The sequence below is a fragment of the Theobroma cacao genome, chromosome 9 (assembly GCF_053813885.1).
Source record: "Theobroma cacao isolate CCN51 chromosome 9, ASM5381388v1, whole genome shotgun sequence".
NCBI classification, from domain to species: Eukaryota; Viridiplantae; Streptophyta; class Magnoliopsida; order Malvales; family Malvaceae; genus Theobroma; species Theobroma cacao.
In genome coordinates this window covers 31,641,057-31,655,252 of record NC_142647.1, presented here as the reverse complement: position 1 = coordinate 31,655,252, position 14,196 = coordinate 31,641,057, and the positions used below count along the sequence as shown (strand labels likewise).

The following is a 14,196-nucleotide window of genomic DNA, read 5'->3' as shown; positions in this document are numbered from 1 at the left end:
AAGAATATTTTCATTAAGTTAAATGAGTACATCCTAATCGAATAAGTATGCATAATCAAGAAATCAATTTTGAAACAATCATTTGAGCACAAACGTAAAATATATTTCAAGAATTGTTTGTAGATTAGCATTTGAACATTTCAATTTTCATGAGAAGATATTTTCTATATATGCACATGAAAATCTAATCGGATTAACAAATTCAAGAATTGATGAACAATTTCTCATATTTCTATTTTGTCATTGTAAATACAAGAAAATCTATGGAATCAATATGAGTGTTATGCTTGGGAATAGATAGATTTATGTCATCAAAAAAGATTTCCCATTTTTCAGCAAGTTTTACAATTTCAAGAGCATGTACTTGCACCAAATGATCATGAGAGTATTCACAATGCAAGTTTTTAAGAGTCAAGAATCATCTTTGACAAGGAAATTCAAGGAAGAAAATATTGTAATGGACAAGAAGTAAAGTAAAAAGACATTTTGAAATTCAAAACCTGTCCATTTTGGCTTTAGAGCACTCAAGAGTCGACTGCATATCCCTTGGGTCCAGTTTTTATCATTCCAGCAGCATTGTTTGCATTTTGTTCTCCAATAGTTGACTAGCTATGCTAAATAGTCAATTATGCTTGATTCTTGCATATTGAAAAGCCAAAAAAAGGTGCAAAACATGCAATGTTCCAAGGTATAATGATATCAAAACATGGATTTATGTGAGAACAATTTAGAATTTCATTTCAACCATGTTTAGAACATCATTTTGGACATGTATGATCAAAAATTCTTCAAGAAAAACATGTGAACTCAAATTTTGGCTTTTATTGCTCATTGTTCACAAGTGTTAAAAAGTTGAAATGCTCATTTGAAGAATCATGTTTCTAATATGCTCGAACATGTTTAATTTTCGTCATGATGCATGAATATGACTTATAAAATGTACAACAAGCATTTAAACAATGTTTAAGCATAATAAGCATTAAATTTCACATTTTCAACATTTTTCCAGCATATAGACAAAAATTCCCTCGAGGTCATTCAAGCATTGATTTGCATCAAGAACAAGCTATAATAGCATTTTCAACATAAGGCACACTTGTTCAAGTTATATATCATTGAAATCATTGTAATCTCAAGGATGTCAAACATTGAAAATAGATCTGTTCTTTTGCTTGAAAAATGCCATCAATGTCAATTATCACACTAAAGATCATGCTTAAAAAATCCATTTCAATCAATTTCACCAATCATAAGAGAAATACCAAGCAACATCGAATTTGTGCAATTTATATAAATATATCAAATCAAGTTTGCTCAACCATGCTATATCATTAAAAATAAATCATTTGTAATCAAGGACGATAAAAAGATTTTGCAAGAAAATCAATTGGTAAAGATTAAATATTTCTTTGCAAACTTTTCAACTCCAAACATTCAAGATTAGACATGCTTTCTGAAAAATCACGAGCTCAATATCACTCAATTTTGTTCAATTATGCTTTAAATGATTTATGGAATGTGTAATGAGCATAATGAATTATGTTTATGCATGTCAAGGGTCATTTGCAAATATCTCACAATCATGTGCCAAAAATTCCCTTATGACCATTCAAGCTTACAAGCAAGCATGCACATCCAATAAGAACAAGTCAATAACTATTTTCGTTATGAAACAAACTTGTCCAATTGATAAATCATTATAAACTTAAGGATGGCAACATTTTTCTCATATAAGCTCATTTTGCTTTAAAAGTACCAATTAAAGTAGTCAAAACTTTCAAGCTCATTATCAACCATCTTGAACTATTCAAACAAGTTCTAGAATGTAAATCAAGATTGTTCAAATGATCGACTTACATTAGGCACAAGGAAATTAAGGATAATTTTTTTTTAACTCAATTTTCCTTGTTTTAGGCTACTTGAATAAATGTGAGTGTAAGTCATCAAGTATGCTCATATTTCTATCACATTATCCTACCTTTTATGTTTCAAGATTATGCTCAAAAGTCATTTTTCCTTAAAAAATAGCATGGAAACAATTTCACAAAATATGAGAAAATTTTATAGAAACAATTTTCTAAAATCAAGCAATCTTAATAAAACATTTTTCTCAAAATAAGAATGATGATGTATTCAAGATCAAAATATAAGTACATACACAATCTTTAGATTCTTACATCTTTGAAACTTGTAGCATGTATCATATCAAATCGAGTTGCATAGCCAAGATTTATCAATAAAGCTCAAGGAATTATGTACTTAATATTCAAGCAAAAATAGGCAACTAGAGTTTTCAATTAAGTAAAGCAAACAATTTTAGAAATCAAGCTAAATCAATGAAACATTCAATAAATAAGCAATCAAAAATCTCATTTAAACAAACAAAAGGCTTTTAGAATAAAGATCACCCATTTTCCTTTATGTGTGACTAAAGAGCATTCATTCTTCAAGACTTATTCATCTTTGCTCTAGCACACCTACAAGAGACATTTTTCATTTGATCTTTGGTATCCAAATTGCTTTGGATCCTTGAAAATTAGTCTCATCACACAAAATTCCTTTTGGAACCCACACTTGTCTAAATTTATAAGGTAAACATTTTCTAATTGGACAAGTGTATGGATAATAACTAAAATATGTGCAATGACTGCATTTGGTCATTTTGGGAGATGAGGAATTCATGAAAGCCTTTGTTTCTCATTTAATAAATCTTCAAATTTTATTTTCACATCAAAATTTTGTTTTTCCAAAATATCAATTTTCTTTTGGTAAGCTTTAAAATCCTTTTCCAAATTGTCATTTTCTTTTTCTAAGTCAATTTTTGTTTTCATCAAAAATTCATTTTCAACATCAAGTATGGAAATAATTTTCTTGTTCTTCATATTCATTTTCTCAAACTCAAATGCTAAATCCTCAAAAGCATCATGCAATTCATCAAAAGCATATGAATTAAGCTCATAAGATGAAAAAGTTACCTTTATCTCTTCAAGAGCTATAAAGCATAATTTAATTTGATTTGAGTATTCATCTTCACTTGATTCCTTGTCTATATTTGCCATGTTGCTTGTTGAGCATTGATTCTACAAGACTTGTCTTCCAATTCCTTTTCCTTCATTGTTTCTCCATATAACTCTTCTAATTTTTCTCAAATTTCGTTGGCACTTTTGCACATGCACACTCTATTATATTCTCTATAATCAAGTGCACAAATGAGAGTGTGCATGGCCTTGGAGTTCATTTGTACTGTCCTCATTTCAGCTTCAGTCCACTTATTTCTATGTTTGGGAGTTTTCTCACCATTTACCGAATTTGTAATCATAGGAATGAAAGGACCATCGGTAATGACATCCCACATCTCATAGTCATAAGCCCTAACATAAATGGACATTCTAGTACCCCAATAAAGATAGTTTGATCCATCAAATAGAGGAGGCATATTTATGCATTGACCCTCAGCATCAACAAATTTTTCTAGAGCCATTTGGATTTCCCCTAAGGATGTTAAGTCTTAAAAATGAGGGTTATGCTCTAATACCACTTGTTGGTCCCAAATAAATGTGCTAAATGGGGGTGAAGAACACTTTTTGGCTCTCACTAAACTTGATTTCTAAGTGGGGGCAAATTGAAAGTCAACGATGAGAAATTTGATGCAAGATGAATGAATGATTTAAGAGAGAATGAAAATAAAAAATAAAACAAAGCAAACAATACATAAAGATTTATAGCGGTTCGATCAAAGACCTACATCCACTACCTTGATTGCTCAATCATGGATTTTCCAAACCAAATCACGGTGGAATTCCCAAGCTCCCACCCAACTTTTACAATGGCTTTTCACAGGCTCAGCCACAACCTTTAATAATGGTTTTTTCGAAAATCAACCAAAACCCAAAACTAACTTTCCTTAGGCTGAGTTAAAACCTATACACCCAATCAAGCTAACCCAAGCTTGATCAATCCACTTAGAGTGACTCGCACTGTCACGACCCGGAACCTCCCTCAGGCCCATGACAATCACCGCGACGTCCTGATTGACACTCATTATCCGGAATGCCAACTGGAACCCCGCAAGGCTTACATATCAGTTTCTTTCCTTTCTTGTGAGCAATCATTGTTAGATATCGAGTCTTTAGAGAATATATACTATTTTAGATCAAAAACAATCAAAATAAAATTTTCGCCACATAGGGGTATTTTAGTCATTTTTTTCTCAAAAATTTCAAAACTGGCTAAAACGTAATATACAAGTACAAAATACATAATTCATATTCAAAATGAGTTTAAAAGTCTAAAATCTTCATTTAAAACGAAATTACGATTATTTGAATAAAATAAGAAAATAAAAGAAATATTAAGGGAAATATTCTATTTTCTTATAAAACAATATTTATAAAGTTATACGTGAATAAATTTTATAGCGTAAAAGCTAAATAAATTTATACATACTGAAATACAGTAAGCCAAAATATTTAATTTCATTTACAATAACCAGAGGGCCCCCGAATAAACAAAAGCAAAGAGGACTGTGAACCTACGGTTTAGAAAATGCAGATCCAATAGTAGTCCTCGATGAGATCAGCTATCTACAGTCTATACTGAACCTGAAATGGGTGGAAAGGAGTTGGGTGAGATTTTGCAATCCCAATGAGTAAACAGACATTATCATAAATATCTAAAGGCGAGTAAAATGGAGGCAAGTTTAAACAATAAATTTCAACTCATTTCATAATGTTTTCAATTTATTTCTTAAACCACAAAGTATTTGTAATTTACCAAAACAATTGTTAAGCCTTATGGCTTTTATTAAAACAAGGCTCAAGCCAAAACTAATCCTCGGGGATACCTTGGCCGAGGTATCTAACCGAGTCCGCCAAGGGTGTTAAAATATTCACACGTGAAACACATTTTTATTTTTAAAAACAAGCCGTCCCTTGGCGTTGGCCGAGTTACACATTCACGTGGGGGTTCGACGTGAAGTGAGCTCTAATACTACCCCAGGAGTTACCCTCCTCGCCTCTACAACCGGAGTAACTATATAACTGGATTTACCGTGCCCCTCTAATAGGCAGTCCACGGAAACCCGTCACTGCAGTGACTAACCCACCAATTTTAATAAAATTTCGACAGTATAACGTGGCTTTTATTTATTTATCCAGCCTGCATAGTAAAACAACTTACATAAATTTCCCAATGCATTCACAAAATATAGCCACATATACTCATTTCGCATAAGCCATTCCTAGGAAAATATATATTTTTCAAGTCAATTTGTAGCCTCCAATTACTCAATTTCATAATCAATACAATATATTTTTATTTGTCACATTTATTCCTAAAACATCAAAAATCCCGTTTTAATCTCGTTCTCATTTCATAAAATACATAAAGGGCATTTAAAATAAACTCTAGATAATTTACAATAATAATAAGTTTACTCACCGTTTGTACAAAATAAAAGCTTTCTAAGCGCCCCGATCACTACTCGTCGGGTACGACTTCTTTGCCTTTTTCGGAAGGCTCTCCTCCTAGACACATTACAAAAATTTACACAATTCATCACATTGATGCTAAATCACTATATAATTAACTTAAATCCTATACTAATGCATGGTATGAAATGCAATAGCCTAAAACGGCTTAAATGCGGTATTAACCTATTTTTGGCACTTTGCCCGATAAATTGCTAACGCGCTCCATTTTAGCTCTAAATCATCCCATTCTCTCTCCAACATTTCTAACCATCAAATATCAGCCAATAACCTTCTAAAAACAACAAAAATCAGCTCACTCCCTTCCTTGGAAAATTCGGCCAAAAATGGGACATTAACTCGGTAAATTTTCTACTTTGTTTTTCTATCACGTTTAATCGTTTTTCATCATTTTCTCTTCATTTCCCTTAGAATAAAATCAATTCATCATCATTGTACAGCATTGAGCATCCAGCCAAGAGTGGGTATTGTGAAAATTTACTGATTTCTTGCCCAATTTAATTTCTAAACACATTTAACTAACTAAAACTATCAATTTAACTAAAAATCAAAACCTAAAAATTTCAATTTCTCTCTCCTAGAATTTCGTCCAGCCCTTGATATCACTTTTTGATCTCTCTCCTCAAGCATGCTAAATGGAAATAAAGGCATAGGAAAGGTAGGAATCAAGCTAAAATCGAAAAATCTTACCGTTAGACGCGTAAACGGTCGAAAACCGCGAATTTCTCTTTGAATTTTCTTGTTTCTCTTTGGTTTTTCTTTTCTTCTTCCTTTCCTCTCTATTTCCTCTGTTTTTCTTCCTTATGGCCGGCCAGCACTCAAAATTTGGGTTTAAATGGCTGACTTTTCATTAAAATAATATTATTTCATTAAAAAAATGCCATGTGTCACTTTCCCATTGGCCCATTTTTAAAATTTCATCCATTTGTTTCCAAATTTTCACCATACACTTGTCTCATATATTCATAGCTTAGATAAAATTCTCAGACTCATCCAAAGTCTCGGTGGAGTAATTTTTGTAATTTACACTTTTGCCCCCGTAAAAGTCAAAAATTACATTTTTGCCCCAAAAAATGAAAAATTGCCCATAGACATATTTTTCATCCCTTATACTCATACCATTCTCCTATTTGTCAAATTTGATCAAAATTCTCTCAAAATCTCAAATTTTGTCCATGGGTGGCAAAATTACGATTTTGCCCCTACACTCCAAAAATCACCAGAATTAAACTTTTTCACTTCCTATCATTAAATTATACTCCAAATAGTTAATCTTGGTCAAAAATTTCACTCCATGATCAAATTATTATCTTAGGTGGCAAAATGACGATTTTGCCCTTGAATATCAAAATTTCTAATTTTACCCCAAATGAACCCTCGAACTTCGAACAATCATTTTTAGTCATTCCTGAACTATAAAATATTAAATTTCATCCTACAATTCCTATTTGAACTAGTTCGAGGTTAAATCAACTCAAGTGTACCGTTAGGTACGATATCGGGTTTCGTCTTTTCTTATGTGCTTTCCTAGCATAATAACATGCTACTCAGTGCATGTATGTCATGACATGTATTTATAGGGTTGGGTTTTACAATTCTACCCCCCTAAAAATAAAATTTTGACCTCAAAATTTCACTTACCAGATTCAACAAATAGATGCGGGTATTGGTTCCTCATCTGATGCTCTACTTCCCATGTCATTTCCTTCATTCGAGCATTTTTCCACAATACTTTGACCATTGAAATACTCTTGTTTCTCAGTACTCGATCCTTTCGATCCAAGATACTCACAGGTTGTACCTCGAACTTCAAATCGTCATGCAACTCGATCGAAGGTGCTTCGAGGACGTGAGAGGGATCTGGTACATATTTCTTAAGCATGGAGACATGGAAAACGTTGTGGATCCGATCTAACTCCGGAGGTAATTCTAACCGATAAGCCACTGGTCCAATCCTTTCAATGATTCGGAATGGTCCAATATATCTCGGGTTGAGCTTTCCCCTCTTCGCAAATCGAATCACACCTTTCATTATCCAATAAAACACCATAATTTATCATGATAGTATAATCAATAAGATTTAATACTTCAAAGTATTCAAATTATTACCTTTCCAAGGAGAAACCTTAAGAAAAACTTTATCATCGATCTCAAACTCCAAGTCTTTTCTCCGTTTATCTGCATAGCTCTTCTGCCTATCCTGGGCTACCTTTAGCCTCTCTCGTATAACCTTGATCTTGTCATTAGTTAGCTCGATCAATTCCACACTCACTAACCTTCTTTCACCCACTTCATCCCAACAAAGTGGAGTACGACATTTCCTTCCATATAAAGCTTCGTATGGTGCCATACCAATGCTAGACTGAAAGCTATTGTTGTAAGCAAATTCCACCAATGGCAAATGTCTGTCCCAACTCCCAATAAAGTCAATGACACAAGCCCGTAACATATCCTCCAAGGTCTGGATAGTCCTTTCTGACTGACCATCCGTCTGTGGGTGAAAAGCAGTGCTAAATTTCAATTTGGTTCCAAGAGCTTCTTGAAATTTCGGCCAGAATCGAGAAGTGAATCGAGGATCTCGATCTGACACTATAGAAACGGGAACTCCATGTAGCCTCACAATCTCATCTATATAGAGCTGAGCCAGCTTCTCAATAGAGTATGTACTATGGACAGCTAAAAAGTGAGCGGACTTAGTCAACCGATCTACGATCACCCAAATCGCATCATTTCCCCTCTGTGTCCGCGGCAATCCCAAAACAAAATCCATAGTTACATGCTCCCATTTCCACTCGGGAACAGGTAAAGACTGAAGTGTACCTGATGGCCTCTGATGCTCCGCCTTAACTTGCTGACATACGAGACACTTTGCTACGAATTCTGCTACGTCTCGCTTCATACCCGGCCACCAATAATTCTCCCTGATAGTCTTATACATCTTGGTGCTTCCGGGATGTAATGCATAAGCAGATGAATGAGCTTCTTCCATGATCGCCTGTCTCAACTGGTTTCCCTCAGGAACACAAACTCGATCTTTAAACATCAAGACGTTATCCTCTCCAAATCTGAACTCACTAACTCCTCCATCGGTCAGTTTTTGAATTTCTTTTCTTAACTCATCATCAGTCCTCTGAATGTCCTTGATCTGATTAAGTAACGAAGGTCGCACAATGAAGTTTGCCAATAAGGATCCATCCTCACCATTTCTCAACTGGACCCCAAGAGATTTCATCTCTATTAATGCTGGAAAATAACAACTCTGAAGTGCTGCTAAAGACGATGAAGACTTACGACTTAAGGCATCAGCTACAACGTTCGCCTTCCCCGGATGATAGTCTATCACCAAGTCATAATCTTTTATCAACTCCAACCATCGCCTTTGCCTCAAATTAAGCTCCTTTTGGGTGAGCAAAAATTTTAAACTCTTATGATCCGTAAATATCCGACAATGCTCACCATACAAGTAATGCCTCCAGATTTTTAAAGCAAACACCACTGCTGCTAACTCTAAATCATGGGTAGGGTAATTTGCTTCATGCCTCTTTAGCTGTCTAGAAGCATAAGCCACAACTTTTTCATCCTGCATCAATACGCACCCTAACCCCAACTTTGAGGCATCACTATATACTACAAATCCCTTACCATTAACAGGAAGTGTTAAAACGGGAGCGGAGGTTAACCGGTTCTTTAGCTCCTGAAATCGATTCTCACAAACATCATCCCACACAAACTTAACTCCCTTACGAGTTAGACGGGTCAAAGGAGTTGCTATTAAGGAAAACCCCTGAACAAACCTCCGATAATAACCGGCTAATCCGAGGAAACTACGAATCTCCGTCACTGTCTTAGGTTGCTCCCATTGTAAAATTGCCTCTACTTTCTTAGGATCAACATATATTCCAGTTCTCGATACTACGTGTCCCAGGAATACCACTTCCTGTAACCAAAACTCACACTTCGAAAACTTTGCATACAACTGTCTTTCCCTCAAAGTTTGTAATACTATACGCAAGTGGGCAGCGTGCTCATCATTATCTCTCGAGTAAACCAGTATGTCATCAATGAACACAATAACAAACTTGTCCAGGTAAGGGTGGAACACCCTATTCATGAGATCCATAAAAGCTGCCGGTGCGTTAGTTAACCCGAAAGGCATGACCAAGAACTCATAATGACCGTACCGAGTCCTGAATGCTGTCTTGGGTACATCCTGTTCTTTAATCCTCAACTGATGATACCCAGACCTTAGATCAACCTTGGAAAACACTGTAGCTCCCTGTAATTGATCGAAAAGATCATCAATCCTCGGTAACGGATACTTGTTCTTAATGGTCATTCTGTTAAGCTGTCGGTAATCGATACATAACCGAAGTGTACCGTCTTTCTTTTTCACAAATAAAACCGGTGCTCCCCACGGAGATATACTAGGGCGTATAAAACCCTTGTCCACCAACTCTTGCAATTGTACTATCAACTCCTTCAACTCTGCCGGAGCCATTCTATATGGAGGGATAGAAATAGGTGCGGTACCCGAAAGTAAATCAATAGGGAACTCAAGCTCTCGATCAGGAGGCAGTCCCGGTAAATCATCAGGAAATACATCAGGAAACTCACTTACTATCGGGACATCCTCTAACTTAGGTTCCCCCTTTGAAGTATCAATCACGTATGCCAAATAAGTTGAATACCCTTTCTGCACTAATTTCGAAGCTTTGATGGCCGAGATTACACAGGACGGTAATACTCGGCGTTTCCCTACAAACACAATCTCTGCTCCCTCCGAATTTCGGAGAATAACTTCCTTTCGGAAACAATCCACGTTCGCCCGATGTGCAGTTAACCAGTCCATACCCAATATTAGATCAAAATCCAAGATCTCTAGAGGAATTAAGTCACCCCTAAATTCTTCCTCGCCTACCCTTACCCCACAGTCTTTATAACAACTATTTCTAACTAGCTTTTCTCCTAAAGGGGTGTGAATTACAATTTCTTCCTCTAATGGTGACAAGTTTCTATCAGCAATTGATGCAAATGTGGTGCTCACATAAGACCTATCTGAGCCAGAATCTATCAAAACATAAGCATCTTTATCAAATAAAGACATAATACCTGTCACTGCTCCAGGTCGAACTTGTGCCTCATCTTCCGTCACAGCGAAAACTCTTGTCGAGGTACGAGTCTGTGGTCTCGAAGCTGGATGTGCCGGGGTATTACTCTCCACACCGGACCGTATGGCCACTCCCTGTCTCGGTGGCAACCCAGAAGAATCTCTCCTCTGTATATCAGTGCGAGCTGGTGAAGATGATGCAACTACCGTGGCTCGTCCTAACCGTGGGCAATTACTCCTAATATGACCCGTTTGTCCACATTGGAAACATCTTGTTGGCTCTCTACATAGCCCACTATGATAATTCCCACAATTTCTGCATCTGTCAGAACCTCCGAAACTCTTCCCAGAACCAGTCATAGCAGATCTGCTAAACCTCGAAGGTCTCTGTTGTGATGGTGGAAATGGAGGTCGAGGAGATGTCACGGAAACAGAAGTAGTACTCCCTAAAATCGCTGAGTCCTTGCCTCTTTTTACTGGCTGACTAGAAGACATACCAGGATTCCTCCTTTTTGCAAACTCAATCCGAATCCTCCTATTCTCAGTCGCGAGCTTCTCAGCTCGTAAAGCCATCTGTACCACCTCCTTATGCGGCTCCCTACCAGTCACTGTCATCCGCTCTCTAATCTCATTACGGAGCCCTTCCTCGAAATAACTGGCCTGATCCTGCTCAGATTTTCACCAAATCTGGTACATATAACATTAACTCGTTAAAACGAGTCTCGTACTCCTCTACAGTTAGATTTCCCTGTTTCAAACTCAGAAATTCTCTCTTCTTTTCTTTCTGATGGAAATAAGTGAAATACTGACCATCGAATTCCCTGAGAAAATCAGACCACGTCTGAGGAGTAGCGGAACGGGACTTCACCGAATTCCACCAAGTACGAGCCCTCTTCTCTAATAATCTCGTAGCCACCATCAGCTTCATGTCGTAGTCTAATCTCATATCAGAGAGAGTCTCTGAAACCTGATTAATCCAGTCCTTTGCCACCGTGGCATCCAACTCACCCGTGAAAGATACACAACCCAATTGCCTAGCCTCCTTCAGCTTCTTGGAAATGGATACATCCTGTACTGGTGGTGGAACTAAAGGAGTAGTTGGAGGCACTACAGGTGGAACTTGACCAGTCTGAGCTTGACCAGCCATTGCTGCAAAGAAAGCTGCCAATGCTTGTGCTGCCTCAGTAGGCATGGCGGGAATACCCGTAGGTGGCTGAGGAGATGGAGGATGTGGAGGACTATCGGCCTGCTCAGCAGCAGGTGCTGCCCGAATGGTAGATGCAGCTGATTCCTCCTCTACTGTATTTGGCTGATGACGTTGGGAACGACCTTTTCCCCTCCCAACCGATCTAGTGAGAGGTGGACGTCCGCGTCTAGGAGGCATTGTAATCTATAAAAAATACGAGCAAGTTTAGGTAACCTTAGGCTCTATATGCAGATGCATGCATTCTATTCAACCTAACCTAACTTAACTTAATCCGGGGCCACACTGATATTGTAAATTTTTAAAACAACTTTAAAACTAAAAACTTTGATCTTTAAAACCAAAAGCTCTGATACCAATAGAATTGTCACGACCCGGAACCTCCCTCAGGCCCATGACAATCGCCGCGACGTCCCGATTGACACTTATTATCCGGAATGCCAACTGGAACCCCGCAAGGCTTACATATCAGTTTCTTTCCTTTCTTGTGAGCAATCATTGTTAGATATCGAGTCTTTAGAGAATATATACTATTTTAGATCAAAAACAATCAAAATAAAATTTTCGCCACATAGGGGTATTTTGGTCATTTTTTTCTCAAAAATTTCAAAACTGGCTAAAACGTAATATACAAGTACAAAATACATAATTCATATTCAAAATGAGTTTAAAAGTCTAAAATCTTCATTTAAAACGAAATTACGATTATTTGAATAAAATAAGAAAATAAAAGAAATATTAAGGGAAATATTCTATTTTCTTATAAAACAATATTTATAAAGTTATACGTGAATAATTTTTATAGCGTAAAAGCTAAATAAATTTATACATACTGAAATACAGTAAGCCAAAATATTTAATTTCATTTACAATAACCAGAGGGCCCCCGAATAAACAAAAGCAAAGAGGACTGTGAACCTACGGTTTGGAAAATGCAGATCCAATAGTAGTCCTCGATGAGATCAGCTATCTACAGTCTATACTGAACCTGAAATGGGTGGAAAGGAGTTGGGTGAGATTTTGCAATCCCAATGAGTAAACAGACATTATCATAAATATCTAAAGGCGAGTAAAATGGAGGCAAGTTTAAACAACAAATTTCAACTCATTTCATAATGTTTTCAATTTATTTCTTAAACCACAAAGTATTTGTAATTTACCAAAATAATTGTTAAGGCTTATGGCTTTTATTAAAACAAGGCTCAAGCCAAAACTAATCCTCGGGGATACCTTGGCCGAGGTATCTAACCGAGTCCGCCAAGGGTGTTAAAATATTCACACGTGAAACACATTTTTATTTTTAAAAACAAGCCGTCCCTTGGCGTTGGCCGAGTTACACATTCACGTGGGGGTTCGACGTGAAGTGAGCTCTAATACTACCCCAGGAGTTACCCTCCTTGCCTCTACAACCGGAGTAACTATATAACTGGATTTACCGTGCCCCTCTAATAGGCAGTCCACGGAAACCCGTCACTGCAGTGACTAACCCACCAATTTTAATAAAATTTCGACAGTATAACGTGGCTTTTATTTATTTATCCAGCCTGCATAGTAAAACAACTTACATAAATTTCCCAATGCATTCACAAAATATAGCCACATATACTCATTTCGCATAAGCCATTCCTAGGAAAATATATATTTTTCAAGTCAATTTGTAGCCTCCAATTACTCAATTTCATAATCAATACAATATATTTTTATTTGTCACATTTATTCCTAAAACATCAAAAATCCCGTTTTAATCTCGTTCTCATTTCATAAAATACATAAAGGGCATTTAAAATAAACTCTAGATAATTTACAATAATAATAAGTTTACTCACCGTTTGTACAAAATAAAAGCTTTCTAAGCGCCCCGATCACTACTCGTCGGGTACGACTTCTTTGCCTTTTCCGGAAGGCTCTCCTTCTAGACACATTACAAAAATTTACACAATTCATCACATTGATGCTAAATCACTATATAATTAACTTAAATCCTATACTAATGCATGGTATGAAATGCAATAGCCTAAAACGGCTTAAATGCGGTATTAACCTATTTTTGGCACTTTGCCCGATAAATTGCTAACGCGCTCCATTTTAGCTCTAAATCATCCCATTCTCTCTCCAACATTTCTAACCATCAAATATCAGCCAATAACCTTCTAAAAACAACAAAAATCAGCTCACTCCCTTCCTTGGAAAATTCGGCCAAAAATGGGACATTAACTCGGTAAATTTTCTACTTTGTTTTTCTATCACGTTTAATCGTTTTTCATCATTTTCTCTTCATTTCCCTTAGAATAAAATCAATTCATCATCATTGTACAGCATTGAGCATCCAGCCAAGAGTGGGTATTGTGAAAATTTACTGATTTCTTGCCCAATTTAATTTCTAAACACATTTAACT

At 36.3% G+C, this 14,196-nt stretch overlaps 1 protein-coding gene and 1 long non-coding RNA gene across 3 annotated transcripts; both read right to left on the bottom strand.

Moving 5' to 3' along the window:
- Window positions 1-4,498: 4,498 nt before the first annotated feature.
- LOC148760853 (uncharacterized) lies at window positions 4,499-10,671 on the bottom strand. 2 transcript variants are annotated; one of them, XR_016028170.1, is made up of 3 exons: window positions 10,599-10,671; window positions 5,440-5,525; window positions 4,499-4,601 (listed from the first exon to the last, which is right to left on the bottom strand). It is a non-coding gene; the product is annotated as an uncharacterized LOC148760853 (long non-coding RNA). The 2 variants fall into 2 exon arrangements; XR_016028169.1 differs by lacking the exon at window positions 10,599-10,671 and adding an exon at window positions 6,180-6,277.
- Window positions 10,672-11,274: 603 nt separating this feature from the next.
- Window positions 11,275-12,765, bottom strand: LOC148760852 (uncharacterized). The gene is made up of 3 exons (XM_088809695.1): window positions 12,723-12,765; window positions 11,513-11,986; window positions 11,275-11,283 (listed from the first exon to the last, which is right to left on the bottom strand). Exons 2-3 carry the CDS (start codon window positions 11,978-11,980, stop codon window positions 11,275-11,277), a joined length of 477 nt encoding a protein of 158 aa, XP_088665821.1. The 5' UTR covers window positions 11,981-11,986; window positions 12,723-12,765.
- Between the last annotated feature and the right edge of the window lie 1,431 nt (window positions 12,766-14,196).

Excerpts from the sequence above, each read along its gene's own strand:
- LOC148760852 (XM_088809695.1), bottom strand. The coding sequence starts at position 11,980 with ATGCCTCCTAGACGCGGACGTCCACCTCTCACTAGATCGGTTGGGAGG.